General features: G+C 44.1%; 3 protein-coding genes across 4 annotated transcripts in view; 1 reads left to right on the forward strand and 2 right to left on the reverse strand.

The window, feature by feature from the left end:
- The first annotated feature begins 3075 nt into the window (after positions 1-3075).
- LOC310913548 (claudin-15-like) lies at positions 3076-16680 on the forward strand. Of its 2 annotated transcripts, XM_083869058.1 has the most exons (6): positions 3076-3332; positions 3760-4032; positions 11587-11751; positions 11898-11979; positions 14560-14670; positions 15997-16680. In XM_083869058.1, exons 2-6 carry the CDS (start codon positions 3813-3815, stop codon positions 16094-16096), a joined length of 678 nt encoding a protein of 225 aa, XP_083725184.1. In that variant the 5' UTR covers positions 3076-3332; positions 3760-3812; the 3' UTR covers positions 16097-16680. The 2 variants fall into 2 exon arrangements, with proteins under 2 accessions (XP_083725184.1, XP_083725185.1); XM_083869059.1 differs by lacking the exons at positions 3076-3332; positions 3760-4032 and adding an exon at positions 7294-7580.
- Positions 16681-16806: 126 nt separating this feature from the next.
- On the reverse strand, positions 16807-19857 carry DUSP28 (dual specificity phosphatase 28). The gene is made up of 2 exons (XM_083869060.1): positions 19149-19857; positions 16807-18234 (listed from the first exon to the last, which is right to left on the reverse strand). Exons 1-2 carry the CDS (start codon positions 19494-19496, stop codon positions 18100-18102), a joined length of 483 nt encoding a protein of 160 aa, XP_083725186.1. The 5' UTR covers positions 19497-19857; the 3' UTR covers positions 16807-18099.
- Positions 19858-22237: 2380 nt separating this feature from the next.
- Positions 22238-27988, reverse strand: part of GPC1 (glypican 1) — a 199215-nt gene continuing 193464 nt past the window's right edge. Inside the window, exons 8-9 of the mRNA XM_083868489.1 lie at positions 27424-27599; positions 22238-26956 (exon numbers count right to left, since the gene is read on the reverse strand). Coding sequence (XP_083724615.1) covers positions 26733-26956; positions 27424-27599 — 400 coding nt within the window. The 3' untranslated portion in view covers positions 22238-26732. The remainder of the gene's footprint in view (positions 26957-27423; positions 27600-27988) is intronic.

Below are 27988 nucleotides of genomic sequence, written 5' to 3' on the forward strand. Positions count from 1 at the left end.
GGTGAAGCCACATCTCGAGTTCTGCCTGCAGGTTTGGGCCCCTCGCTTTAAAAAGGACATAGAGGTGCCGGAGTGTGCCCAGTGAAGGGCACCAAGGCTTGTGAGGGGTTTAGAAAACTTGTCATATGAGGAGTGGTTGAGGGAGCCGGGGTTGTTTAGTCTCCAGGAAATCAGGAGGGACCTCCTTGCTCTGTACAGCTTCCTGGCAGGAGGCTGTAGTGGGATGGGGCCAGTCCCTTCTGCCATGTCTGCAGTGAGAGGACCGGAAGAAATGGCTTTAAGCTGAGGCGGAAGAATCAAATTAAATATTAGAAACATATTTTCCCTGTTCAGGAGGTCAGGCATCCTCAGAACACATTGCCAGGGAGGTGGTGGAGGTGCTCAAAAGTCATCTGGGCCTGGTGCTGGGTGATATGGTCTGGTGGCTTAGGGGAACAGTGGCAGTGCTGGGTGGACTGGATGATCCAAAAGGTCTCTTCCAACCGTGGTGATTCTATGATTCTGTAGCTACCCACACACACCTGGGCAGGTGCCACAGTTGCCCTGTGGTCCCCTTTCTGCCAGCTGGGGATCCTGCTCTCTGGCACTGTGCTGCTCTTCCCAGCATCATCTCCAAGCCAGCAAAGCTCTGCAGGGCTGGAGAGCTGTTAGCAGAGAACAGTCCACTGTATCACTGCCAGCCTCCTGAAATGAAATGGGAAAAGAAAATAGGGGTTTGCTTTGAAAGTAGCTTGCAGGTCTGAAGAACTTGGGTGCACCTTCCTGGTTGCCTGTTTTGCTGTGGAGATACTCATGAGACAGCAAAGGCAGACATGATGCCAGCCATGCCTGGGCTGCCAGCAGAGCTGCCAAAATCCAGCAGCAGAATAAACAGTGGTTTATCTCAAGGCTGCACGTGGAGGGCGAGAGGAGCAGTCACGTATTGCAGCAGGAAAAGTTCTTCACAGGTGTGAGGAACATGCTCCACAGGAGAGTGTTGTGTGCAAATTCCAGCTCTGGAGACTGTTGTGACTGGGTAAGGCTTGGGTGACCTGACCCAACACTGAAACTCTGCTTTAGCGGGAGGTGGGCATCCATATGGCCCCTTGTGAAAAACAAGGTTTATTTTTTTGGTAATTTTTAAGATATAGATTTAATAAAAATTTTACAACAATTAGGAGATAAAAAAGCAAAGTACGGTCGGCTGGGTGATTTGGCATTCAGCCAAGGTCACACCTGCTATATCAGAGACATTCGTTAAATACCCTTTCTATTGCATCAGTTTGATGAATATTCATATTTTTCCATAAACTAGTTTCTATATTTTAGGAACTGTTTTGCATGGTCCCTCCTTGGGTCCCCTATTGTAGAGCATCTGTGTTTCATGGCTGTGTCTTCATTATCACCTCCAGCTTGAGCCTTGGTCCAGACTTTCTTCAGATGGGAGTTGATGATAGTTGGTATATCAATAGCAAAGTCTTCTTTACATGTTCACTGGATGTTATCCAGACCAAAGAGACAGTTTCAGCACACTTATATCAACTACTACCACTGCCTAATTTTCTAAAAGCAGAAATAAAAAACTTATATCCTATATCCTTACAACTTATTAATCATATAGCACACATCTTGTGAAAAGCCAGCTTTACAATATACATTTATAACACCCTTCCAACCCAAGTTATTTTGTAGTTTGTTGTGAGAAGGCAAAATTAATAGCAATATGAGAGTGATCTGCATATTGTAATTGCAAGTGGCTATAAGACTGATTAGGTTCTTAAGATGTTATGACAACTTCAGGAGCAAAGTTTAAAAAGTCATATTCTTTGGAAGTGATAGGAAATTAATTAACATTGTTGTTTTGTTTTGTTGTTTTTTGTTTGTTTGTTTGTTTGTTTTCCCCTAACTAGTAATGAAAAGAAGTGACCTTCTCACCCCAAGGTCAGATTCTGACCAGAGAAAACCTCTGTGAACTGTAGTGGGAAACTACTTTAAGTGGTTTAGTACTGTATTTAAATTTGCATTTTATCTCTTTCTGATTGCACTGGTGGCCATGGGTCAGCCTCAGAATTTGCCTGAACTAAGAAGTGATTAGTAGGTTCAAAGACATATTGCTGATGTTAGAAATGTGTTGTAGTTGAAACCAGTGTTGTAATCAATGCTCTTTCTCTGTTTTTCTATGTAACAAAATGAAAAAGAAGTAAAAGAGGTTTTTAACTTTCCATTTTCAGCACTTTTACCACTCATTTCTGTTCCAAAGACCTTATCAGGAGTAATTTGTTTATTTAAGTGACTTCAACATTTTTCTTTGCTAACCCTTCCTGCGCTGTGTTTAAACCAGGTACATTTTGGCTGTTTTTAATGTTACAGTGATTCTTTTTGCTCCCCCAGGGTTTGTTTTTATCACATTACAGCTCTTACTTGCATATGGCCTATGTGTGTACTTTGTGAGGGATGATGCTCTGGACTTTGTGTATTTATTTGTGTTTGGTTTATTGTCATTCTCCTTTGGACAGTTGCAATACATATTTGCTATCAACTGTGCCATCACCTCAAACTTATAAACATGACATTGTGTGACAGCTGGTGCAATCAGGTCCTGTAGGGTAGGGTGTCCATGGGTTGAAAGGGGATGGATGTGCTGCTGGAATAAAGTATTATCTGGCCAGTCCCATGGGGTTTGTGTGGTAGCAACAGGGTCAGGAAGGGGTGAGTGAGGGTGGCTCCTTGAGACAGAGGAAGGCAAAGAGAGGAGGAACTGCAGCAGCAAAGTGGCTGCAGAGCTGTCCCAGGCTGCCAGACCTCCTGTGGCCATGAGCCCGGGAGGTCTGTCCTGCCTCAGGCCATGGCTACAGCCACAAACAGTTTGGTTTGGTAATGTCATCACTGGACATCACTGGACCTGTCCAGCTGGATAGTTCTTCTTTAGGACTCATCCTAAAACAAATGCATAAAAAATTCCAGGTAAAACAGCCATTGTGGAAGTTGTAGCAATGTTTCTGCAGTACTTTGCACTCTGATGGTGCTTGGGCAGCTCAATGGCCCTGACAAAGCAAATTATATGCCAGGTTTATCTGAGTATATTTGGTACTTACATCCATTTCTGGTGAATTTCCCTTTCACTGACACTTTGCTGTAGCAAAAAGCCAGGCCAAATCTTTGTCATGGCAAACAGTTGGACGTGTGCAACAGTTGGACAGAGCTTTGGCCCTGGGTCCTTGATTTTTAGAATGGGACAAAGGTCCTAAAGAGTACAAAACTTCCACTTGGGTGATCGAATCGGTCCTCACAAAGTGCTGACACTGGTATCTAGCAGGAAGGTAGAGGAAACGGATTAGAAACATACCATAAACGTGAGTCTGACAGTTTATCTTGCTTTAAATTTGTATTGGTAGATACTGTAATTGGGAGATGAATAATTTACTAAAGCATGTGATAGTTTTAGTTTTTAAATTAATTTTGAGTTAGCAAACAAGTAATGAATGGATGAAACATTGCTAATTAAAATTAGAGAATTCTTTGGTTTTGTCCTCTGGTTTTGCTCTGTTTGCATTTTTTTTTTTTTTTGTGGTAAACATGTTCAATAATACAAGTTTTCCTAAGAAGATAATGTATAGAATATTCAATTATTCCAGTTACTTAATGGGATTTAGATTCCAGGCTACAATTCCCTTGTGTGGTACCTTATTTTGCAGTAAGCATTTTTAAAATGTTTTTGAAAAGGTCAGGCTTGTGTAAAGGTAACTCCATACACTGTGTGTGTATGAACTGTTTCAACAGGTTTCTGGCACCAGAAATTTTGGGAAACCTCTTTGAAGAAAACTTGTGTTGCAATGGCATCGTCCTGTCTGCAGATCTGTGCGTTGCTGCTGGCTTTAGCAGGATTCACCACACTAGTTGTCACTACCATGTCCAGCAGATGGAAAGTGCTGGACACCACAGCAGAGCTGGTCACTGCAGGCTGGGTCTCTGAAGGGCTGTGGATGGACTGTGCAGCAACTGCTCTTGGATCAGTAGAGTGCAAGAAAATTCTCTACATGCTGAATTCAGACTGTAAGTGGTCAAGGCATATGTTGATAAATTCCGAGGCCGGGGGTTTATTCCTTCTTTCTGGACAGTGTGTTAGCAGGCTGGGGGGCACAGAGGGCAGTTGTCCCAGAGGGTCTAGTGTGGCCAAATCCTGCAGTGGTTGCAGACAAGTTCAAGGGCCACCATGAAACCGATGTTCACCCTGCAGTTCGGCTCAGTCACTGCTGTGACTTTGCTGCCCTCTCTGGTGTGTTGACATAGAGGTGTGGGTGACATACAGTAAATCTGAGAATTTTTTAAAAAATAGTTTTGGAAGAAATAGCATCTTTTCACTCAGCCTGGTTCTTCAATACAAGCAGATCACAAATCCATGAGCACTGGTGTTTGTTTGTGCTTTGGTGTGAGACAGGAATTATTAGATATTCCAGAACTGGTTTGGCACTTTGTGCTAAACCTGTGAACCTGGATATTTTTTCTGGAATTTCTCAGAGGTGGCGAGCTTAGACTAAAATACATCTGTCATCATACAATGGATGCTTCTGTGTTTTCTAGGGTCGACCATGCTAAGAGGGTAGTTTATCTGCAGTTAGAAAGAGAAGAAATGCCTCAATAGGGGCTGGAAAATATTTGTTTGAATACTTCTGGATTTAAAAAATATTTTCCTGTAAACACTATGTTTATGGTAATGGACTGGGAATGACTGATATTAAAGTTCTTTTCTCAGCAAATTGAGTGTAGAAACAGTAACACTGTAGCCTCTGGAAATAGTATTTTGTTAAGCTTTCTGTCCTAAATAGAACCTTGCATTTATTCTTTTACAACTTTCAGTTTTGTGCAGTCACGTTATGAGTGATGTTAATATCATTTCTTCAAGTCTTCCGTGCTTTATAGGTTCCTGATTGCTGTCATTGCTCTTTGTCTGGACGTGTCACAGACTATGAACCTTGTTTTTCTTGACACAGATGTGGACTTCCTTGGAGTCAGATGCCTGACTGTAAGGCAGATGTCTAAAGGGTGAGAGTTTACCTCTCAAGATTCAGCATGTTCATGGTTCTTCCACAGGGCCCTTGCTTTGGTGGCCTCATCTGCCTTCATGATGAGGATACCAGTTTAGCAACAAGTATAAGCATCTCATAATAGGCCAGAGTTTGTAGCCTCAAAAGGAGGCCAATCATATGCTTCCAAGGATTTTAAAAACATTGCTCATTGAGGCAGTGTCAGCTTTTCACATTGTCCTGGTACCCTCCTCTCCAGGGCCTTCTCTGTGTAGGTACCAGGGTGCCTTAAGTTTCTGGAAATCAGTGATGAGATGGGGCCAACAATGACAGCATTTGGTTCAACTGGCTGGGTGAGAGCAAGCCCAGGAAAGCTCCCAGGCTGTGGAAGGTGCTGATGTGGAGCTCTCAACACGACTGTTCAGCCCTGCTGATGCAGAGCCTCTTGCAGAGCAGTACTGGCTGTTATGGCCATTGCTTGACAAGATACAGTTTACAACATTTAGTGAAGGATAGCCTTGTGTTCTTTAAAACATTGGAGAGTGATTTCCTGAAGGGAATTATTAAAATGTCTGGTGCTGTACAGGAAAACTCATGCACTTCAGGTCTGCAGTTTAATCTTTTCTGTTTATATGTGTGCTTTATGACTGCCTGTTGAAATACATTTCTCAGCTAGGAAGGGATTTTAAAAAAATTATACTCCTAATTTTTTATTTCTATCCTTGGCAGCAGTATAACAGCTGGGGACACTTGATTCAAGGTCCCAACTATCTCACCTTTGAAAGTGCTGTCAGCAGAAGTAATTGCTGAGATCACCAGTGTAGCACCAGTGTATGAGTAAATTATCTGGAAACTCTTTGAAGGGCTTTTAATGAAATGCAGATACTCCAGGGTACTGGTACAGTGTGTTCATGTTACTGTGCCATCATTTGTCAAGTTGCAGTGACTTAGCAGAAGAAGGGAATTCTCTAACAGTCACCTGAGACCAATTCTGACCACACACTATCTGGTTTCCTTAAAAGATTGCCAGTTTAGAGCTGCACGGGGTCACACAGCCAAATATGGTCTTGTTTAAATTTATGGCAGTGATCCTCCTGACTGCCATGGGAGCCAAAATGTCATAGTGGCACTGTCATACCTTTTGGCAGCTGAACCTACTACCTACAGCATCAGCTCGAAGTGACCAGTGTATTTTGATGAAAAACAACAAATACCTGTTAGGGCCAAGTTGTGGCTCTCTCAAAGGCTAATCCTTCTGGTGGTGTTTACATAAATGCTGTGGATCTGTTACCACGTTGCATCATAGCAGAATTATTTTATGAAGAAACTCTGACTCCATTTCCTGGAGATAAGAGCAGGTTATCACTACAAGAGATGGTTAACCCTGTTTGGATCCACAAGTATTTTAATGTATTAGCAGGAGTGGGTGACTTGAATTGAGTCTACAATTCTGTCTTGCCAAGAGCAGAAGCAACTAAACTGAGTTTAACATATGCTTTGCCTAGAATTGCTTCTTTTTAATCGTAAGGTATTCTAACAAACAGATGCAATTTGTTGATATGTATTATTTTTCTTATAGCTGTTTTTCTTCAGAATTTTCTTCCTTTTGAGACAGGTCTGTCACATTAGCTCTTTAATTTCCTTATGTTTCAATTGCATGATACAGACATTATTACAATTGTAATACATTGTACAATTGTACAGTGTAAGTGGGACTGTTTTTAAGGCTGAATGTGTTTAGCTATAGATCAATAGACAATAAAATATTAAAGGAAACCACTCATCCATAAACTTAACCTTCCTGAAAGAAGCTGGCAGTAGAGTTGTTGTGGATTACTTATGACCATAACTCCAAAAACTCTGCTAAATTTTCTAGCACTTGTATAAAGCTTCTGTTCTCAAGCTGTTTTATGTTTGAATCCTCAAGAAAATGTTATACAAAAGCTTTTTGATTTGACAGCAATAATAAAATTACAAGCATTTTTAATCTAGTGTAAAATCTAGTTGACTTCAGAAAAGAGACAGAAATAAAATATTTGCCTAAATCGTCAGTCTTATACAGTATTTTGTAGAAATACTGACTGGAGTTTCTAGGCTGAGGGAAAGAATATGCTCATTTTTCACTTCTTATTAGAAAAAGAATTATTATTGTCACTTTTTTTACACACTAATATCTTTATCGTGAACTGCTCCCACTTATTGTCATGCCCAGTAAGCCTTATCTATGGGGAAAGAGCAAAGAGCAAAGGTAGACTCATTTTGGAGTGAAACCCAGAGATAAAACAGCAAGGAGGCTTCTGAAAGGCTTCATTTGATCGTAATCTAATTATAAGGATATTTAACTGTTACTACTCACAAGCATGACTGCTTTATTGGAAATCGTTGGCTTTATTTTGTGCTTGGGTGGGTTGGCAGTTATTGGAGCTACTTTGCCAAATAGTTACTGGAAAGTCTCTAGTCTACATGGTTCTGTGATCACAACATTGACGTTGTTTGAAAACCTGTGGAAGAGCTGTGCAGAAGACAGCACTGGAGTATCCAACTGCAAGAATTTTGACTCCATGCTTGCATTGCCTGGTAGGTGACTTTGTGCAGCCTTGTTTATATTCCGTAAGAACTTATTGGCAAAAAGTAGTAAGGCTTTTGTTATGGTAATCTAGTTATTCTGGAAAATAACTGGCCAAGAAGGACTTTGTGAGCTGAAGTAATAAAAATCTCTCAAGAACGTGTCAGGCATGTTCAGAAAGGCTATAAAATAAGGCAAATGAAGTCGGTTCATCAAGCGTTTAACAAGCATTTAAAGTGGGTTGTAATCTCTTCTCTAGCATCTCATGGGATGTCTTAGTAGGAGACCATTTAAAACTATTTATTTATTTGAAATTATTGTGAGACCATCTTTTGCAATACTTTATAGCTAATGCACTGTAGCTGGAGTTTCTTCATATAATAGGAAATACCGGTTTTAGCTGCAAAGTTTTTGTGAGTTGAGACTGGAAATTGTAGATAATCCAAGAAATACATGATTATGTTATACATACTATAACATAACTTATAGAAGGAGTATATGCTATTAATTAATGTATGATTAGGCTTGAATGCTAGCTACTGTCAGGGCTTGTTAACTAAAGTCTATTTGGATGTGGTTTTAAATATCAAGAAATTTAGATCTGCTGCCCCTGTCCTCTCTATCAATCTTCATCATAATTGTGGTTGTCCTCAAATGCCCAACCAAGCATAATTCTGTGGATAGTGAGCATGTTTATAGACAGCAGAGCAATTTTTTATTAATCTTGAATAATTCAGTATGTAGATACTTATTCAGAATAAAACTGCATTCCTTCTAGCTGAATCTGCCCTAGGAGGTGGCTAAACTAAATAGATAGGAGGATACTCCTAGTCTGAAGAATATGTAATATAGGATAAGTGGGAATGAGGTGTTAAATTCACTTTCTCCCTCAATCTGAAGTAAAGGTTTCTTGTTGACCAGCACTAACATTCACATAGCAATTCTCTGGAACTGTGTCCAGTATTTAGGGAATAATCTGTTCTTTTCATCTTTCAGTCTTCTCTAACAATGGCTTTTAGATAGTGTGTGTGTATGAAGAGGAACATAACCCTATTTAAACATCTTAGCCTCAGTAACAGCAAGATCATTGCACTGGACATTATCCTCTGCAGAGCACTAATGTCAGTGTGCACCAGCGCTGCGGGACTTGATGATCTGAGGGATCTTTGCCAGCCTTAATGATTCTGTGATTTTATTTGGTTCTTGTAAAAACCACTCCAAGGGCTGGTTTGTAGCTTAGTGCCACTGACTCCAGGCAATCCTGTCATTGATGTGTTTACACGGGGTGTTGCCTCTGAGAGTGTGTGCAGATTTGGGCCATGGGCCTGCAGGAGATCAGCATCTGGAGAAAAAAGTGGGTTTGAAAGAACCTGGCAGGGGTCAGAAAAGAGCACCATGAGTGTTCAAGCAAACAGAACAGAAGGTAAGCAACAGCAGAGCTCCTGAGAGTTACAGATAACAACTTGGTGTCAGCAGGAAAGAGAAAATGGGCCAGAAAGTAAATGACTGGTTCAGGCTCTGAAGTGAATTTGTGAAGATTAGGTTTAATCGGTTGAAGAGGAAGATCAGTTCTGCAGCTGAGAAGATGGCAGTATAGCTGAGGGCTAAAGGCACGGAGGAGGGGAAAGGAAGAAAAAACTTGCAAAACTGTGAAGATAAACATTTTTAGGAAGGAAGGCTGACAAAGAAAAGTCAGGAGACACTCAATGGTAGTAGCAGTTGAAAGAACAGCTGGGCAAAGCAGGAAAGAGGAAGAAAATGGGTTTGGTAGCAAGGGCTCAGCAGACAGTGAGACTTCTGAGAAACATCCGTAGTGCTTGCAGATAATAACCAAAGGAGATTAAAAATTACCATGGTCAGTTTAGGTGTGTTTCAAATTCCTGTTTAGGAGCGAGGATGCCAGGAACTGGAGGAAGGGCAAAAAGAAAAAACAGAAGTGTCTTTGTTGCCTCCCATCAGAAGGACAGTGAAGATTTTCCACAAAAGTTTCCTTATTGGCAGCTGAGCTATGTGGAATATTCTGGGTTTTGCTTTATGTATGGGAAAAGCCAGACTTAGTTCTTTTAAACCAATTTAATTTTAGTTCACTAAACCATTAGTCTAAATGACAAGTATTTGAAGTGAGGAGCTTTTTAAATGCAATATTGCACAAGATTGAAACCATGACTGGCTACTCCATATAGCTAACACCATCAGTCTAGTCACAACTAAGTCAAACATTTGATATAAGTAGTTGCCAAAGCTTTGTAAACTTCCTTTTTCCCCCTTTCTTTTTAATAGGTGTTTTTTTACTAATGACAGGATTTGGGGATAATTTCTTACAATTGGTGTGTAATAGTAAAGTGAACTGACTTTGTATCTTGTTTAATAAGCTGAGTTTAAAATAAAAAATTGAGTTTTCTGAATTGTGAACTAAAGTCCTCAGTTAAGGCTGTTGAGGTTATGGTGTTGTGGTCCAGTTGTATGAAATCCCTTTCCCATTGGATTGCAAGCAAGGGTATGTCTGTGTGTCCTGGAAGGATAAGGGGAGTCCCCTGTAACACTGCAGGAGTCCCCGAGCCCTGAAATGGGGGTTGTTGGGCCCCACTGGGTGAGTGCCATGGTGTAAGATCCCAAACCTGAAAGCAGCATCGTTGAACACTTACCTTAACAGTATCTTCTGCAGGCAAACCCCTTGAACTGTTAGTGGTATTTTGAAGGGTCTTTCCACTTTTCCTACTATCTTCATTTCTTTCCACGAAAATTTTAAATATAGTGCTTAACAAAGCATTAACTTCAGCACATGATTTTTAGCCTTTAATTCTGTATATTTATCTCATGAGTGCTTTTGGCTATCTTTGGTAACACTTAAGCTTGTAGGACCAGTACTCTTAAGCCGCATTAGGCTGAGTTGGAGTGTGAATATCACTTTGCCTCCTGTCTCTGTCTGATTTTTGTTGTCTGGAGAGTTACAACTCACTTGGCTACAGAACTAGACAGCAGGTTATAGTGGAGGATGTGGAGGTGGTCCGGGAGAAAGAGCTGGAATGCTGGCATCAATGATGTGAGTGTCCAGAATGATTCAAATTGTAGAGTCATAGAATCATTTAGGTTGGAAGAGAACTTAAAGATAATCAAGTCAACAAAGTTAGCAGTTGTGATCCTGCCAGGTTGTGACGCTTGGCATGTTTATCTCACAACAAAGGTGCCGAAATGCCATTTGACCTGGAGCCTGCCAAATGCGAGGTGCCATTTTAAAGGAGCCCAAAGTCCCTGTTTGACCTTCTTTCTTAGGCTGATTAATAATCTACTCCTGGTTTTTGTGCAATTGATACCTAGATGTGAAGACCAGGAGCTTAAAGGGTACAGAATTGCCAGCATACCCCAATACCTACAGATTCCCCAACATGCCCACAGCAGCTGGAACCTCTCCAGAGGAGAATGTCTTAGGGAGGAGTGCTGCAGCTTTCAGGTGCACTCACCTCCTGTTTGTTACACCGAGTTTGAAGTACACTGCTAACTTGAGCACAATTCATTCATATCTCTCCCTGGAAGCAGCAAAGCTGGCACCTTTCTCCAGTGTCTCCGTAGTGCCAGAGCCTTGCACACCTTGACTGTGACCTGGATTTCAGATGTGTCCTGTGCACTCCGCTGTACACGTGTCAGGAATTCAGAATGACTTGGGAGTAAGACACTTCTTCCCGTTCCTTCAAATAACCTTGCATACCACTAGGCGTTTTCACAGGAATGTGAGGGATGAGTGGCTTGCTATAGTTTTTCAGGTTTTACTAAAGACACAGGAGGATTTTTGTGAGCTTATAAAGTGTAGGCATAGTTCAACTCTCAAATCTGTTTGACTTGAAGGCTAAACACACTTGGGTTTGGAGGCTTCTCTAAACCACAAGACAAAGTTGGACAGGTGCAGTCATTACTGCACCTGTTAATTTTGTCACTTCCTCACACTTTTAATTTTTTCAGCACAAGATTAATGTAATTTCTGTATAGATCCTGATTTGTTTTCTCTTTTTTCTGTCTAAGCTCACATTCAGGCATGCCGTGCCCTGATGATTGCTTCCATCCTTTTGGGATTCTTAGCTACAGTACTCTCACTGCTTGGTATGAAGTGCACAAGCATTGGGTTGAGTGATGAAGATGGAAAAATGAAGTTTACTGTCACAGGAGGATTTCTTTTTATTTTAGCAGGTAATGTCAAGGCTGAGATGAGAGCACTATTGATACTTTGTATTGCTTTCACAGCCAGACTAAATGAAATAACTTGTTCTTGGTTTAAATCTGTTACAGCCATTAAAGGACTCATTCATGTGTGCTTTTAAAACTTTTTCTGGTAGGTCTCTGCTCCATGGTGGCTATTTCTTGGTATGCTGCAATGATTACTGCTCAGTTTTTTAACAAACTGTACGCTGGAACCAGGTAAGTTAATGTATCTGTTGTATCAAACTCCATTGTGTGTTAGACAGCTGCACTAACCTCAGCTGCTCCAGAGTTTCAGAACCTGGATGGATCCCATTATCCACTCCTACAGGAGGGAGAAATGTATTCAGGGAATCTTTTCACCTCAGAGATGCTGGTGGGGAGGGAGGAGAGTTATTTTCTGGAAGAGTTATTGAATGTGTGAGGAATACCAACCCAGCATCTGAGGGGGTTTTGTACTGTGTTTGCATTTTCTTGAAAGACTCAAGTGTATATCTCAATGTTATGAAGAAGAAAAGTTAAAATTCTTAATCTGCTTTGGGATTTAGACCAAAAGAGGTACAAAACTCAAATTCTGGCTAGAATAAAGTACCTCAGATGTACATACAAGGGAAAATCACATACAAAGCAGATTGAGCTTTGTATTAGTGACCTGCAGAGAACTCTGCTGTCTGTCTTATATATGTCTATATATTAACAGCTCAACATTTGTTTGTCTTATGAGTTAAAATGAGGCAAACCTTGTGGGATTATCAGCTAGTGAAGTTGCATACAAACAAGTTTCGAGGTATAAAAGCCCTTGCTCTTTGTCTGATATAAAAGTAACAGTTGTCAAAACCAAATAGCAGCTTATGGCGCCTTATCTAGGTGCCCTCTTTAGCAATGAGGAACAGGAGTAGAGGTGACTGGGCCTCTCCTTCAGAGAGGGGGAAAAGGAGAGGGAAACAAACTGTCTTTGGAATATGAGACATCTATCATATACTTCTACCAAGTATATAATTCATAGATCAGTAAACTATAAATTGTTAGTTGCTAGGATCATATTTGAGGTGTTTTGTAAGTTCCTGCCCAGGAATCAGTTCAGGGAAGTCATTTATCATTTGTGATAAATCAAAGTGCTTTAGGCAGTTGCTTTTGTTGTTTGTCAGTTTCCCCTGTTTTCTATGAAGTGCTTAGAAAGAAATTGTATTTGTGCAGTTACTTTTTGTTGCTTTATATCCCCTTGAGAGAACTATATGAAGGGTAATAAATACATTAGGGAACTGCAACAACCGTTGATAAGGAATTTCGGTTAGTTGGATAGTTGGTGTGCTTTATAGTTACCTGCTATAGCTTTGGGGCCTCAACATCAATGCCTGTTAATGAGTTACCAGATGGTTTGCATTCAGTAGCTAAAGAAATATATATATATATTTAATATCTAAACTCCATGTTTAAGTTATTGATTCACTGAGCAGTTCTCAGATCAATTAAGTTTGATCATTGGTGAAGCTGGACATGGAGTCTGTGGGGCAGGTTTAAATTCCATTGCATGCCAGTATTGATCTTTACTCTTCAGAGACTGGCAAGTCTGGTTTTTCAGATTGCATTTTTTTGGTCTGACTTCAGCAAATTAGTGAAGTTGACCTCTGCTAATTCTGAGAGGAGTTTCTCCTACAGCTCTGAAGGCAAACTAAGTTCTCCTGCAGATGTCTTCTAAATACTTTGCTTTGGTATATAGGAGACTGGTGAGCAGAAATGATTGCAGACACTGGGCAATGTGCAATTTGTACTCCCGGGTTTTTTGGATAATGACTGTCTGCTTGTTCCATGTTTGGAAGTACCTAAACCAGTGGAGACCTCGTGGCTCCCATGTGTGATGAGGATAGAGAGAGCTGTGAACCTGTGTAAACCTCTGAAACCTTGTTAGGAATGAATTCCAGAGTCAGAAGCTTTGATACTTTTAAATAATCGTGTTTCCAAGTGGAAAGAAAACACAAGTCTCTGGTTCCATGCTACCTTCAAAGCAGTCCATGACAATTATTTTGCCCTTTTATTTGGTATCTCAGACCACAGACATACAGGTGGATTGTGGATATAGCTTTTGTCTGATCATAAAAATTTGTTTTCCTCTTTTTATGAAACTCCCTCCGGACTTTTCCAGACTCAGTTGTCTCTATTCTTTGGGACAAATTCATTATCAATTAATTTCTTGGACAGGAGTAGGGGGTTTCCTGAAAGGATATAGTTTTGTACAGTAAAATAGAGAGCTATTCTTTTTCAGCCTGGAACATTCATAAATCATTTTCAGCCATATGACCACAGAGAGTGCTGATCATCCTTTAGGATATCTAAGTTTGAAAACCAGCCCTATAAAACCAGCTACTTGTAAGTGACCTATTGTTGTGTCCATAGAAAACTCATGTCTGTGGTCAGCCTTTTCTCAGCATATAGACAGAAAGGTCTGAGTCATTCAGTTTCACAAAACCATTCCAAGGACACGGACAATAAAAGGGCAAAATAAGTGCTGTGGATTGCACAGGTTTGTCATTATTATTTATTATTAACAATTTGTTAAATATACACAATTATTTATTGCTACTTATCTTTATGTTACTCAGTACTCTCTGTACTGTCACTAATTTGGCAGAACAACTCTATACAAATAAGAGTTTTACTCAGCAGACACAAAGCCAGATCTGCTCTCTGTAAACTGTTGAAGTGCCTTTCAGTTAGCTGATTTCTATGCAGATTACAATTTGTTTGCATGACTTTTCGATCCTGTTAAAAGTTGTTTCCATAAAATCTTTCATGTTTCAGGTATGAACTAGGAGAAGGCCTGTACTTAGGCTGGGCTGGATCTGTCCTTTATATACTTGGTGGGATCTTACTGACCTGTTCATGCAGAGTAAAGGAAAAACCCAGTTACAGGTAATCTTGGATTTGTCAGTTGAAGTAGTAGCTGTCAATCACACACCACTTTCTCTCTGTGCACTATTCTGTCTTTCTCTCACCCCCTGGTATCAATATGTATAAATTACAGACTCTGACAGGTCACAGACTGGTGATGGCAGGGGATGCTGTACCAAACACTTGTACCTCTCAGGCAGGGTCCTTGATGCACCACCACCAGCAGTCACCTCTAACTTGTATTTGGTAATCATTGCTGATGGTGAAAATGTGCAGTGAAAGAGCATACTGTCACCAAAAGAAAAGTATATAAAACCTCTTGAAATATTAAGATCCAGTTTCTCTGCAGCACTCACTGTGAGTAAAATATTCAAACACTGTTCAATTTGCAGAAAGTGTAAAGGCATTTCCCAAAGCACATGGAATTGATCACTAGAAACATGTTCTTTTTCTTGTTCTTTATGAAAATGTCTTGTTGCACATCAAATTGGGAAAGGTGAGATTTTTGCCTTCAGTATTTAACCTTTCCTGCATTTTTGTTTCATTCTTAAATTTTGACACATACAGAGGACCTCTTTGGAGGAGAGGGGTGAAATAGGCAGCAATAACAGAGGTCCATGTCTACCAGAACTCAAATTGCTTGGAGGTTGTACTGGCTAAGCTTGAGAGGATTATAATATGCAAGGAAGAAGCATATTCACTGTTAGTGTATTTAATCTTAGGAAAATTTTATCAAAATGTAGCAAGTGAGTGTTCCTCTGATACTCCATTGCCTAATCTGAAACCATTTCAGTTTTATGGTAACATTTCATCAGTCTCATTGGACTTTAGATCTTGCTCACCTTACTTTGATACAAAGTACCAAATGTACTGAAATACAGGTAAAACTGATGTATGTATGTAGTACTGAAATGTCCTGAAATACAGGTAAAACCGATATATGAAATAGAAGATCACTGTGATGAATGACAGTTGAAGGGGTTGGGTGAAGATACTTCTGTCTTCTTTCTTTGTCATCCTGATTCCTGTATTAAAACCTGCACTTTTGTACAAAGGTGCTGAGGGCTTCTGCTTTAGGGCCTTGACTCAAGGAAGAGCACCTGTGAGTTAGGAATCCAGAGTGGCTGAGGTTATGAGAGAGATGGGCTGTGCAGCCCATCAGGGACCCCATCTGTTCCCCCTTAGCTGCCAGAACAATGACAACAGGAGCCCTCTAAGTTCTGCCCTGTTGTGAAGAACATGCTATAGGTGGGTTGGATACAAAGCTGAGTAACTTCTAAGTATCTGAAACCATGGGCATGTGCCTAATACCTATTATTTTGTTATCTGTTTTCTCTTGATTTACAGTCCCAACAAATACGCATACACAGCAGCCCCGGCAGCTTCTCAGGCACACACGTACCCCAGGAGCTCTGAGATGGTGATAAGCAACAAGGAGTATGTCTGAGCCTCCAGCCTGCACCACCTGTAGCCTTAGTGGGTTATGAACTCAAATAAAGAAGTGAGCCACTTCTTTGTTCCAGTTCCAAGTTGCAGTCCTATGCCTTAATTTGGAGCAGTACCAGGAGGAGGTATGGCTTTCACTGTAACTAGGAATGGTTTTCAGATGTAAATAGCTTTCTGCAGAAGACGCCGTGATGTGAAACCCTGTGGCATGAAGGTTTTCTGCATGCTGAGAAGCCTGGTAAAATTTAACCAGAGAGCAGTATATGCTGACACTCAAGAGCAATGTTTTCTATTTCAGCTGACTCAAACATGTGGAACTGATAGCTGTATCTGACTGCAAGTTCATATGCCTCACAGTTAGAAATGTGTTGTGTTTTCATTAATGTTTAGCTTCCTTCTTTTGTTTAGTAGCTTAAGCTTTTGACAAGAAATAAATTTTGTTCCACAGACTGAAACAGATTTTATGATGAGTGGAGTCCTCTATTAAGGATCTTATGTTATACTGAAATTCTTATTATATATGATAGCCAAGGTTTATAAAAGCTACAAAAATTTTTCTAGCACCTTCAAATATGCAGATGTGCGACAAATTTCATGTTGGCTGTAATGCAGATACAGAAGATAAATTATGCAGAATGAACAAAACACAGCTGGGAGTGGAGAAAGCATCTGGTACAAAAATGCCTTGTGGTAACTAAGGAAATGATAGCCTGAATTTTTTATTTTTATTTCTATGGTTTCAGCCTTTAAAATAACACTACTTTAACTCTGAGCAGTCTTTAACTTTGGGAACTTTTACTGCATCTGAATTGTCTAATGCACATAATTCCCCAGTGGTTTTATTTTCTGTCATTGTTTCATCATTAGAATTTCTGCCTTAAACTACCCCACTGCTGGCAGCACATGTTTACCTTGTGTGAGCACTTAGGCAGATGGCAGTGAGCTAACCGTACTTCATATTTATGCTTTCAGCAAGGTGGAATAGAATTTCATCCTGCAGGTTCTCAGGTTCCATAACTTGTCCCTTTTAAATTACAAATGTATTCATACAGATTGACAAAACTGCTTTGAAAGGCTAATGATAAACACATAGCAGTCTGATCAGGAAGTTTCATGCCGTTTCCTTAGTGGCCCAATAGATACTTTCAGAGGGCAACCTGCAAGCAATCTCAGCAGAAATGATTTTGCCATGTTGCTTGCATGCAGGAACAGCTGACTCGTAAACTGACACACTAAGGCATGAACTGGGCACTGTTGGACTTAGTAAGTAAAGCTAAAAGGAGTGGTGATTACTTCTAGATTGCCAGTGTCATCTTCTTCCCTCCAATATCATCTGCAGTTTTAAAACTCATTCCTTTGGTGCTTTAGAGAATAATTTCAAAAGCTGGAATGGCACTTAGCATGCATGGTGGGAGCTGAACTCCTTACCATCATCTGTATATTCTGTCCTATGGATTTTTGGGTAGTTTATGAAGGTACTTTGGTTTAGTTGGATATTAGGAAAATTGCAGAGACAAAGCATCAACCACTGTCAGTTTCCCACCAAAGGTTGTGTCAGCTCATTAACATGAATTATGATCCAGTAGCTGAGAGAGGAAATTCAGAACTTCCTTGGTCTGGAATCATGTCTTCTAATGGCATCAATGGGAAGTTTAACAGGAACAACTAAAGAACAGGAATAAACTCCCTGTGTGGTAGCTCCTTCCTTTGTTCAGTACGTGGTTACCATATTCAGTGTCTTTCAGGGGAAAATAACTGCTGAAGATTCCATGCCTTTCTCTGGTTTGTTTACAGTCCTTCCAACCATTTTCTGTTTCTGCTGTTATTTCCTGCTTATCTGCCCTGTTTCCATGCATTACCACCAGAAATGCTCTGAATGAATTTAATGAACCATCAGCTCAGTTATGGGGATAAAGTGTTTTACGTACAGGTGATTTAGGAAGTGATTTTTTTCCCTTTTTTAAAAAGTCTGTAGCAGGTCACTTCACTTTCTTTAAAGTATCTTCACACATCACTATTTTTAAGTCCTTTGCTCAGCAGAGTAGACTGCTTTGGTATCTGCAATTCTTCTTCATATCTCTGCAGCTGAGACCAAAATCCTGCATTCGGTTCTGCTACAGGTCTGGCAGTTTTCACAGCCTAGGGAACAGGAGAGACATGGTAGAAGCAAGGTATCCTGCATTTGTGGGAATCATGCAAATGAACTTTGAACTTAAAATTTTGAGAAGCTTTACTTTGGTTTTGATTTGGCTACAGAGTAACAAATAGCTATTTTGGTGAGCTGACTTCACTGCGTGCTTGCTGTAGGAACTGACAGGTGGGCCGGGTTACAGAACAGATTCATGGGCAGGACACCAGACAGAGCTGTTGATTTGCTGGAAATGGGAAAGTCTCTCATCAAGTGCAGTGACACTGCTCATGTTTAAGATGATAGTGTGAAACTTGGTCACTCACTGCACACCTCAGTCTAAATTAAGCAAATTGGCTATCTAAGGTGATACACCTGGCAAATGGGTGAAGACTAAAAACCCACAGAGCACCAGCAGTTTGTATTTTCTGGCTTCCAAGGAGACCTGACTTGTCATTGCTTACAATAATATAGCTGTGGCTGATAGCTAGCAGGTCCCTGGGCATTCAGCAGGCCTAACAGGATGTTTATCTGCTCTCTGGATGTCATGTAGGAGCAAACCTTGCAGAGCAGTTCCTGCACCCACTCGCTTCATGTCTCGGTCTTCACTTAATGTGACTCCAAATGAGAGAGAAAATGTTCACTAAACAACCAGCTTTGTTTGTTTGCTACCTGTGCTTAAAGCCTATTTGCATTTGTATTTATGTTCATCCTGGAAACCTCACACAGAAAACTTATTAGATCAAGCTGGGCATGAAAATACTTACAGGGGACCATTTATTCAAATGCTGAATCTCTGTATAACTGGTGACGGGCAGGTGAAAGCACCAAAATAATTCTACAAGGAATCATCACTTCTCATAAGAAGCACTGCGTTTCTTCCCCAAAAGAGCTGTCAGTATGAATGTGGCTGCAGGCACATTACCTCAAAGGCGTCCTTGAGCGGGAGCTGGTGGTGTCTCATGAGATAAGCCGTGCAGATGGCAGCGGAGCGGCTGCGGCCGTTCTTGCAGTACACCAGCGCCTTGCCCCCGGCCCGCACGGCCGCCTCGATGGCCGCGCCGCAGGGCTCGAAGTGCCGGTGCAGGTCCTCGGCCGGGTCGTCGAACACGGGCACACGGATGCCGCGGACGCTCCGCAGGCCGGGGAAGGGCTGCTGCCGGGTGACATTGACGCACAAGGTGACCCCCTCCCGCTCCAGCAGCTCCTCGTCGCACGCTGCCCTGGCCGTGCCCAGGAGCAGCGAGGCCGTGACCGGCCAGAGCTGGAGCATCGGCGGCCCCGGGGACCCTCCGGCCCGGGTGGCGGTGCGGGGCTCCCAGCGCCGGCCGCGGCCAGCCAAGCTCTGCTCTATTTATCCTCTCCACACGGGCAGGGGCGTAGAGGCTCCAGGCAGGTCCTAGTGCCGGCTGCATCCCGGGAGCTGCACTGGGAAAGCTGAAAGCACTTTCAGAGCCCGCAGCCCACTTGTAAAGCCAGTGGATTTGTACAGTCGCTACCTCCAGAGCAGCTGTTTACCTGCTGTGCTCTGCACGGCAATGCTGCTGCTGCGGGCGGTGCTGTTGGTGCAGTGATGCAATGCTGAAGTTGTGTCAGGGTGGGTTTAGATTGGATATAAGAAAAAGGTTCTTCACCCAGAGGGTTATTGGGCACTGGAATAGGCTCCCCAGGGCAGTGGGCACAGCACCAACCCTGAGAGAGTTCAGGATGTGTTTGAACAGTACTCTTGGACATGTGCTGTGACTCTTGGGGATGTTCTGTTCTGTTCTGTGCATGAGTTGGACTCAGTGATCCTTGTGGGCCCTTCCAACTCAGCATGTGATTCTGTCATTGATCTGATTCTCTCCAGAGCATCTCAGTGCCCCTCACCTACAACAAAAGTGTCTTTTGAGTGCCCAGAAAATGATTTACTAGGCTGGCCAGATAGTGTAGTGCTAATCTTTCTGGACTTCAGTAGAATTGCTGGTGTGTTGCCAGGGCAGAGAGTATCTTACACCAGAGTGTGCTGACATGGGTTTGAACTGCACAGCACAGGTGGGGATGGGCCAAGCCCAGCCAGGGGAAGGTCACATTGGTCAGTGCTGGGCAGGTGCTGCTCGGCTGGTCACAGGTGCCAGCTGCTTCTTGGAGGTTGAGCTGCTTCAGCCCTTTGCTTTCAGGCAAAACAGGAGGATTTGACTGATATCTGCTGCTGACACAAAAACGAACCTGAACTGTTGCAGCAGCAGAGCACAGACCAGTGTGAAATGCAGTGCCACCCATTAAGGGATTAGAAGTGAGGTGCAAGGATGAGCTTTTATTTGACCATGGAGGAAAGAGGTCTTGACCTGCCACATACCTGCCATCATTTGTGCCAATAGCAGCCTGTTAGCAAGATGTTGGCTCTGGGGCCAAAGGAGTCAGCTCTCTCACATGAGCACAAGAGCATGGTGTCCCTCCTGTTATCCAGGACATGCCTCAGCTCCCACATGTTGGCTTATTCATCTGCCCCCTTGCTCAGGGCACGTGGCTGGTGCAAGGCCCCAGGAGGTTCAGGCTGAGATCCTGTGGCTGGAAAGGAGAAAGCTCAACAGGAGACCCTCAATGCTGCCCACCCCAGCAGCATGGGGAGGATCCTGGATTTTTCCACAGCAACTCTTTTCAGGGATTTTGGACCTTCCCTGGCAGTGGCCCTTGCCCAACTTACCATTTCCATGGCACACCCCTTATTCCTAGGCCGTGATGATTCAGGCAGGAAGCCTTTCTGCAATCACTGCCAGGGACTTCCTTGTGGGACACGTCAATTCCCCACACTGTGGAAAAAGCCAGCAGCTGCCCTACCTTCCTCTGACAGAGGCTCATCCTTCTCCTGCCTGCACTCATCAGTGGGCTTCCTTGGGCCCTTGCAGAGAGTCCCTGGGTGGTGCTTTATGGGCACACCCCAGTTCACACCAAAACCGTGATCTTTATTTGCATGGCATCACACTTGCTGTGCCTTGAACCCTCCACTGATCTGTGTGGGGGGCAGTGGCCCATCAGATTCCTCTGGGATTTGCCAGACAAGCCTGGTGTGAGTTACTGGTTTACCAGTTCCTGCAGCTCATCCCAGCACTGGTCCAGTGACACCATCTCAGGGCATCATTCTTGTCACTTTAGCACCAGCAAATGCCACTGGGGCTGCCCTGAGCTCTCTCTGAGGCTGTGGATGTTTATTCCCTGCCTGCCTGCAGCTGACTCAAGGATGGTCATTCATGCCAGAATGGTGTCCCTTCCCACCAGCCTGCACCGTGTCTCTGTGCACAGGAGGAGTTGGGAACAGGAGAGTTGTCACTACACACAGAGTAATTTAAAAGTTAAACACAAATGCCATCTTCTGGCAGTGAAGCAGGTTGCTACCTCTGTAAGAAGGTTGAACTGCAGGGTAAGAGCCTTCCCCCCCTCGTTAGAAAAGGTCTGATGCCTCGGTCCAGGTTTTGCTGGGGTATTTCTGGTCTTGGTGGCACTGCCAGCTGGGGTATGGTGCCAACAGCCCCAGTCACAGTGGCTGTCTCCTGTCCTCCTGCCATGCACCTGCAAAGTGCCTGCCCCACTGCCTTGGTGAGCCCCCAGTATGTCCTGGGCTGCTGCTGGAGCCTTCGAAGCCTTCCATGCCTAGGGAAGCAGTGATGTGTGGCTGCACGGGAGTGGGAGCTGAGCTTGTACCACACCCTACACCTCCTGCAAGCTCTTAGCAGTGAATTTGCAAACATGCAGTGTTCAGTGACATTATGAACTGCAGAAATGTCTTCAGACACCTTTAGTAAACACCAAGCTGTAAGAGGCTGTTATTTCAGATCATAATTAGACACTGAGGAGGCAAAGCAGGCGACTGGTGTGCACAAAACTTCTCCAAGGAGAAGACCTTGTCTTTTTGCACTTGTCTGTATTTATATGAATGTGTGCATATGGTGCAAATAGCTGTAGCTGCAGGAGAGGCACCTAAATAAATACCTACTCACTCAAGGGTATCAGTCAGTTTATTAAATTTAGCTGTTATTTGCTTCCAGGAAGAAGGATACACTTTTAGTAGTTTTCAGTTACCAAGTCCCTCCTAGACATTTCATGAGCAGCTTCCAACACATCACCTTGACAGCTGCATTCACCCACTTCTGGAATTGGACAGAGCTGAAGCACTGTCCTTCAGAGCAAACCTTTCTGCTGCACCAGCTCAGTCTCAAGCACATGCTGGAGATCAAACATCCTCCTCACTGCTTTGCTTGCTGTGAGCCCATCCAACAGCTGCACTGGTGCAAAGCCATGGTCCATAATTACCACAACACTTTGTAATGACAAATACCAAGGGCATTTCTGATTTTTTATACTAGTATGCCATGACTTTCTGTGCTTCTAGATGAGAAAGAGACAAAGTAGGAGCCTCACTTTGATGACTCAAGCCAGGCTCACCTTGTTCCCACCAACACACATCCACAGAACCCAGCAGCTGAACAGGAATGAAGGCAAATCCCTATTGCCAACACTGACACCAGCCCATTGCACACTTGTGGCTGAAACATGGTTTCATTCCTCAGGGCTCCTGACCTGGCCTTTATCTGTGCCTTAACAAGAGAAAAAGAAAGAAAATTCCAGATTTGGCTTAAATGGAAAAGAAATAATTGCCCTGTAAATACAGATTTGTCTCCAGCCTTTTTATTTATACAAGGATTCAAAGAACATATTTCAACTTTAGATAAACAGTGCAAGAGAGTTACAAGTACCTTGGTAACAGAAAGAAATAGATAACTGTCCAGCTATGCTGATAAGTGAAATAATTCTTACTCCTGCAGATAGAAATGCATCTGTTTAAAGCAAAGGTGGACTTTAGATATTCTGCTATACCTTAGCCCCTACCAAGCCCACCACAAAACAACAGGCAGCTTGTCATTTGTAAATGAGAAGTAGCTGTGCTCTCAAAGCCTTTTGAGACCCTCACCATTGTTTAAAACATACACGATATGGCACAAAGAGCAGGCTGAAAGACAGAGACACTTGGAAATCCACCATTTATGGTTCTCCCCTTCCCAGGGATGGGGCCTTTGTAAATATTTTTTTCCTACACCACTACCCCCTTCACACCCCTGTCAAGTATGAGGTCTTTTCACACCAGAACACGATGGATCACCATCCTGATAGCATTGAAGCAGATGTTTCTCCCCAGCCAGCCCAGTTCCTCAGAGATCTACTCATGCAGCCAACCCAGAGCAGCCACCAGCCAGGGGGAGATTGTTGTCACAGTGTTTTCCAGCAGGCAGCAGCCCAGGAAATGTCATTCATAAGCACTGAAAGGCCCCAGGTTCTGCACCAGCCCGACCACAGGCTCGGGATTTGTCTGGACCTGGGTTGATTTCAGCTTGTTCAGCCAAACCAGTGGTTGTTCAGTCAGCAGTAATTACAGTTTGCTTTAGTTTAGAGTTGGTATCCTGGGGGCTCTGGGCAATTTCAGTTCCTGGGGAAGGTGGCACGGCCAAACAGAACCCCAGGCCACTTAATGGCAGCAGCTGAGGAAACAACTTCAGGGCAAGAGAGAACAGAAAAACTGAGTGACCAGGGACCAACAAAAAGCAGCAGTGTTGGCTGGCCATGGACAGATATAAAAATCAACCCCAGTGGACACAGGGCCCAGGAGGAAACATCACCTCAGGCTGCTGTCCTGCTCTCACCCTGTCCTGGCTGCTGGAAGGTGAAAGCTGCCACCTCCAGGGTCAGGAGGGATGTGGAAGTGGGAGCTCAGCCCCAGCCCTGAGGTGAAGGCATCAGGAATGGTTTCCCCTGCATAACAGATTTTACTGTTTCTTTGAGGTTTTGCCTTATTAATTTGCACTATCAGGTTTTTCTTCCTTGTAACAGAACCACTAGTTTGGGCTATTAAATTGTTAAAATATTAACTGGATAATCAGTAAATTTCTGGCTTCATATTTAAGATGTGAAAGGGGCCATAAGAAACTTCTGAGGATAATAGGCAGACAGCAAAAACTAATTGCATAGAAATGGAAGTGGCTTTCAAGCTCCCATTCTGCAAAGCAAAACATTGACCTCAGCATCCACGTGTTAAAACCCCAACCCAACTGTGTTTTGAAGAGGGTACAATGTTTCAATTCTTCTTCCCTCCCGCCCCCTCTCCCCCCTTTTGTTTTGGATGTAAAGCTTCTGCAGGAATGGTTGTTGGGATTGTTGTAACTGAAGGTTAAATTTGAATTTGCAATCCTGATTTAAAAAATTAAACAGAAAAGACAGGAACTCTTTAGAGCAGTAAAAATCATGTGAATTTGCTGTATGTCTAGGAGTAAATAAACCTAGACAAAACCACAGCTTACATTTATCCTCCCTGGCGTTCTGATGGGTGTAGTGGCACTGTCTGTCCTTCAGCCATTGTCCAGCACCCCAGTGTTCATTTCTGACTCCTGACCACATCAGGAATCATTTTGCCTTACAAGAAGGTGAGGCCAAGGCAGAAAGGATGCCTCAGTGACATTAACCCATCAGTCACTGTGACTTGGAGAGGCTGGTCAAAGCTGGCCTAAAATCCTGCCTAGTTTGAAGCACCCTCAGTGGCACCACTCGGCCCCAGGGAGGGCAGGAAATGAACTGGCTTTCAGCATTACCTGGCTCATGTCCTCATCTTTCCTTAAATTGGACACTTTAGAAACTGCTAATGTTAAAAATGGGGTGTTTTTTCCCCTTTCTTAGAAAACAGTCAACCCCCAACCCCATAATGTTTGCTCAGCTCAAAAGCACATCTCCTCTGGCAAGACAGAGAAGAAATGCTCAAATGCTGTGCAAAAGCAAGAGACAGGCCCAGCTCTGCCCTCCCTCTCACTCCAATACAAACCTGTCTGAAGCTCAAACCCAAGCTATGTGTGCTCCTGGCCCAAACAGTCACAGTGACTGTGCTGTATCCAACATCTGCTACACCTACAGCTCCAGCCCATGCTCTCTGCTCATCAGGCATCTTCCAGAAGCCTCTGGAAGCCCCAAACACAAAGCCTTAACAAGCACAGACGCTCCTGCAGCTACATGAGGACATTCATAACTTCTCTCACCACCTCCAGCCCCAAAACCTGCCACAGAGCCCACCCCACCAAGTAATTTGGGGCCAGGGCAGCTGCCCACGTCAACCAAAGGCTGGTGAGTGGTGGGATGGGGCAGCAAGGGGTGAGCCTGGCCCTCCCCTGAGCCAAAACGGGGCTGCTGGTGGTGACTGACCTGCTGGCTCAGCCCGTGCCTGCAGGGGCCAGGGAAGATGTATTGGATGATGGGGAAAGAACAGGGAAAATGAGAATCCATTAAAAACCTACAATGCAACTGGAACAAACACCAAAGGTAAAAAGAAATCCCAAACAGAATGTGTCCCATCCTCACATTCCCCGGGGTGGTGCTGCCTTGAGCCAATGCCCTGGGAAGGGACCCAGGGCCCATGGTGATCCCCACCAGCCCCTCTCTGCCCTGAGGCAGCTGTTTGAAGGGGCACAACCAGTCCCAAAGCTCCAGTTAGTAAAATGCCCCTGGTCTCTCTTATTATCAAGAAAAAAAACCAACTAATTCCTGTCTATGGCTGGGGCCAGAGAAGGAGGAGGCAGCACAACTATTTGTCACACAGAGAATCCCACTGTGCATGTTTGCATCTCTCTGTTACCTACAATGGTACTGCACTGCAGGTACAAATTGGACCATTGTTACTTGGGTAAAAAATGGCTTTCCAACTAGCATGCAAAGAAAAAGTACCCCAAACCCCAACCCCTAACACTCATTCCCAGTCACTTAGATGTAGGAAACCTACACTTCAAATTGTCATCAGCTACAAGCTCTAGTCAAGAAATCCACTTGTGACCTTTCCAAAGAAAAAGGGAGTTCTGCATTTTTGGGTCCAACAGCCACTGCCAAACTCTTTCAGTTCAACCCACCCAACCTGCTCACGCTCCTATGTCCACCACTGGAAGTGAAGGGCCATCCCTGCCCAGCTAGGAAGCACAGAGGAGGAACCCCAGAGCCCTGAATGCAGCAGGTGAGCCGTGCCCGGATCCAGGTCTGTCGGCGCTGGTGCGGCAGAGCTCCGGCCCGGGCTGGTGAACAGGGCAGGGCAATTGCATATTCCACTGCAGGCAGCAGCACAGCTGCCTTGGGAGGGCTGGGCTGAGTTCCCCTGGAGCCCTCTGCAAAGGCTGGTGTCAGCCCCAAGAGCCAGTTTGTGGCAATAACAAAAGTAAAACAATGAGGTATGGAAAGAAGGGCCCAGCACTGGGGAAAGACCAAGAAAGAAGAAAACAGCTCGAGCACTGCCAGAAATAGCAAACAACTGAAACCTTCTGAAAACTTTTTTCTCCTCTGTTTTTTCGTTTGGGTGTTTTTTTTTTTTTTTTTAAATTCCTTTTTTTTTTTTTTTTTTTTTTTGCCAAAATGAATTAAATATGTCCTTTGGTTGGTTGGTAGGTTGGTTGGTTGGTTTTGGCAAAGTGAAGCCCTCAGCCGCAGTCTGTTTCCTGGCTGTGCCAGTGAGTTACCGCCACAAGTGCTGCGGGGCCATGGCAGCCACCCAGAGGAGGAGGAGGAGGAGGGAGGCAGAAGGCAAAGATCTGCTGCTGGCCCCATGGACGCCGTGTCCAGACTGCTTAGGAATAGCGTGTGTTTCTGGCTGCCTGGTGCTGGGGCTTTTGGAAAGTCTTTTGCCACAGACGTCGTCAGGACAGCTGTCCCCACTCCCGGAGCCGCTCATGTCGTCACCTGCACAGAGACAGACGTGGGGTGAGCGCACACTGCTTTCCTTGGGGTAGGCAAGGCCTTCCCCTGCCTGCAACCCCGGGGAGCTCTGGCCACCAGCCCTACCCTGGCCACGCTCTCCCCTCTGCATCCCTCACCGTGGGATACAAGTTCATAGCTGACCTCCTGCTGGCTTTAATCATCCTGGAGCAGACAGGAACAATGGCCCTGCCAGCAAGGCTGGGATTGGAGACAGTCCTGCAGGTTTCAGTAAGGCACTGGGAACAGCACAGCCTCCAGCCACCCCACGAGCTGGCTGTGCTCAAGCAGCCCCTCAGCACCCCTCAGCCAAAAGCCAGGCTGCCACAGCCCCTCCCTGCCCCCAGGGCCAGCAGCAGCATCTGCAGGGACACTTGTGTAGGCTGCAGAGACACCTGTGCAGGCTGAGGACTGCTCAGCCCCTCTGACCTCTCCAGTTGTGCTGCACTCACTTGTGTCCTGGAAGTCCACGTCATTGCCGATGTTGGCGTTGCCCAGGCGGTTTGTCATGATCTTCAGCTGCATGATCTGCTGGCGGATGGTCATGTCCGGCTTGGTGATGTCCACCTCCACCTCGGGGTTGTTGATCTGGTTAGCCAAGCCATCCCCCATCACTTCGGGCAGGTAACTGGGAAGGAAGGCAAAACGTTTAGATGTCTGCCACCAGCTCGGCTCACCTCTATGTCCCTACAGACCCCAGGGACAATCCAGGCTCTGTGAACCCCAGAGGCTGAAGCCAATGCCACTGACTTGTGGAACAGCCTCTGTAGGTGTGTGCTGGAGGCAGCCCAGCTCTCTGGATGGCTGAGCCATGGCCAGAGCCCAGAGAGGGGTCTCAGCTTGCAGGATGTGGCTGGGTGGCCTTGCAGCACCCCTGTCCCAGCACAGGGAGGGATTTCCTGCAGGAAAAGCAAAGGGCTTGCTCTCAGCTGGTACCAATGGGCTCACAGTGACACTCCCCCGTAGAAAATCTCTGTCCACATGGGAGGCTGATGAGGACTTTAATCCCCGCCTGGT

The sequence above is a fragment of the Zosterops lateralis genome (assembly GCF_965231275.1).
Source record: "Zosterops lateralis genome assembly, chromosome: 10".
Lineage (NCBI taxonomy): Eukaryota > Metazoa > Chordata > Aves > Passeriformes > Zosteropidae > Zosterops > Zosterops lateralis.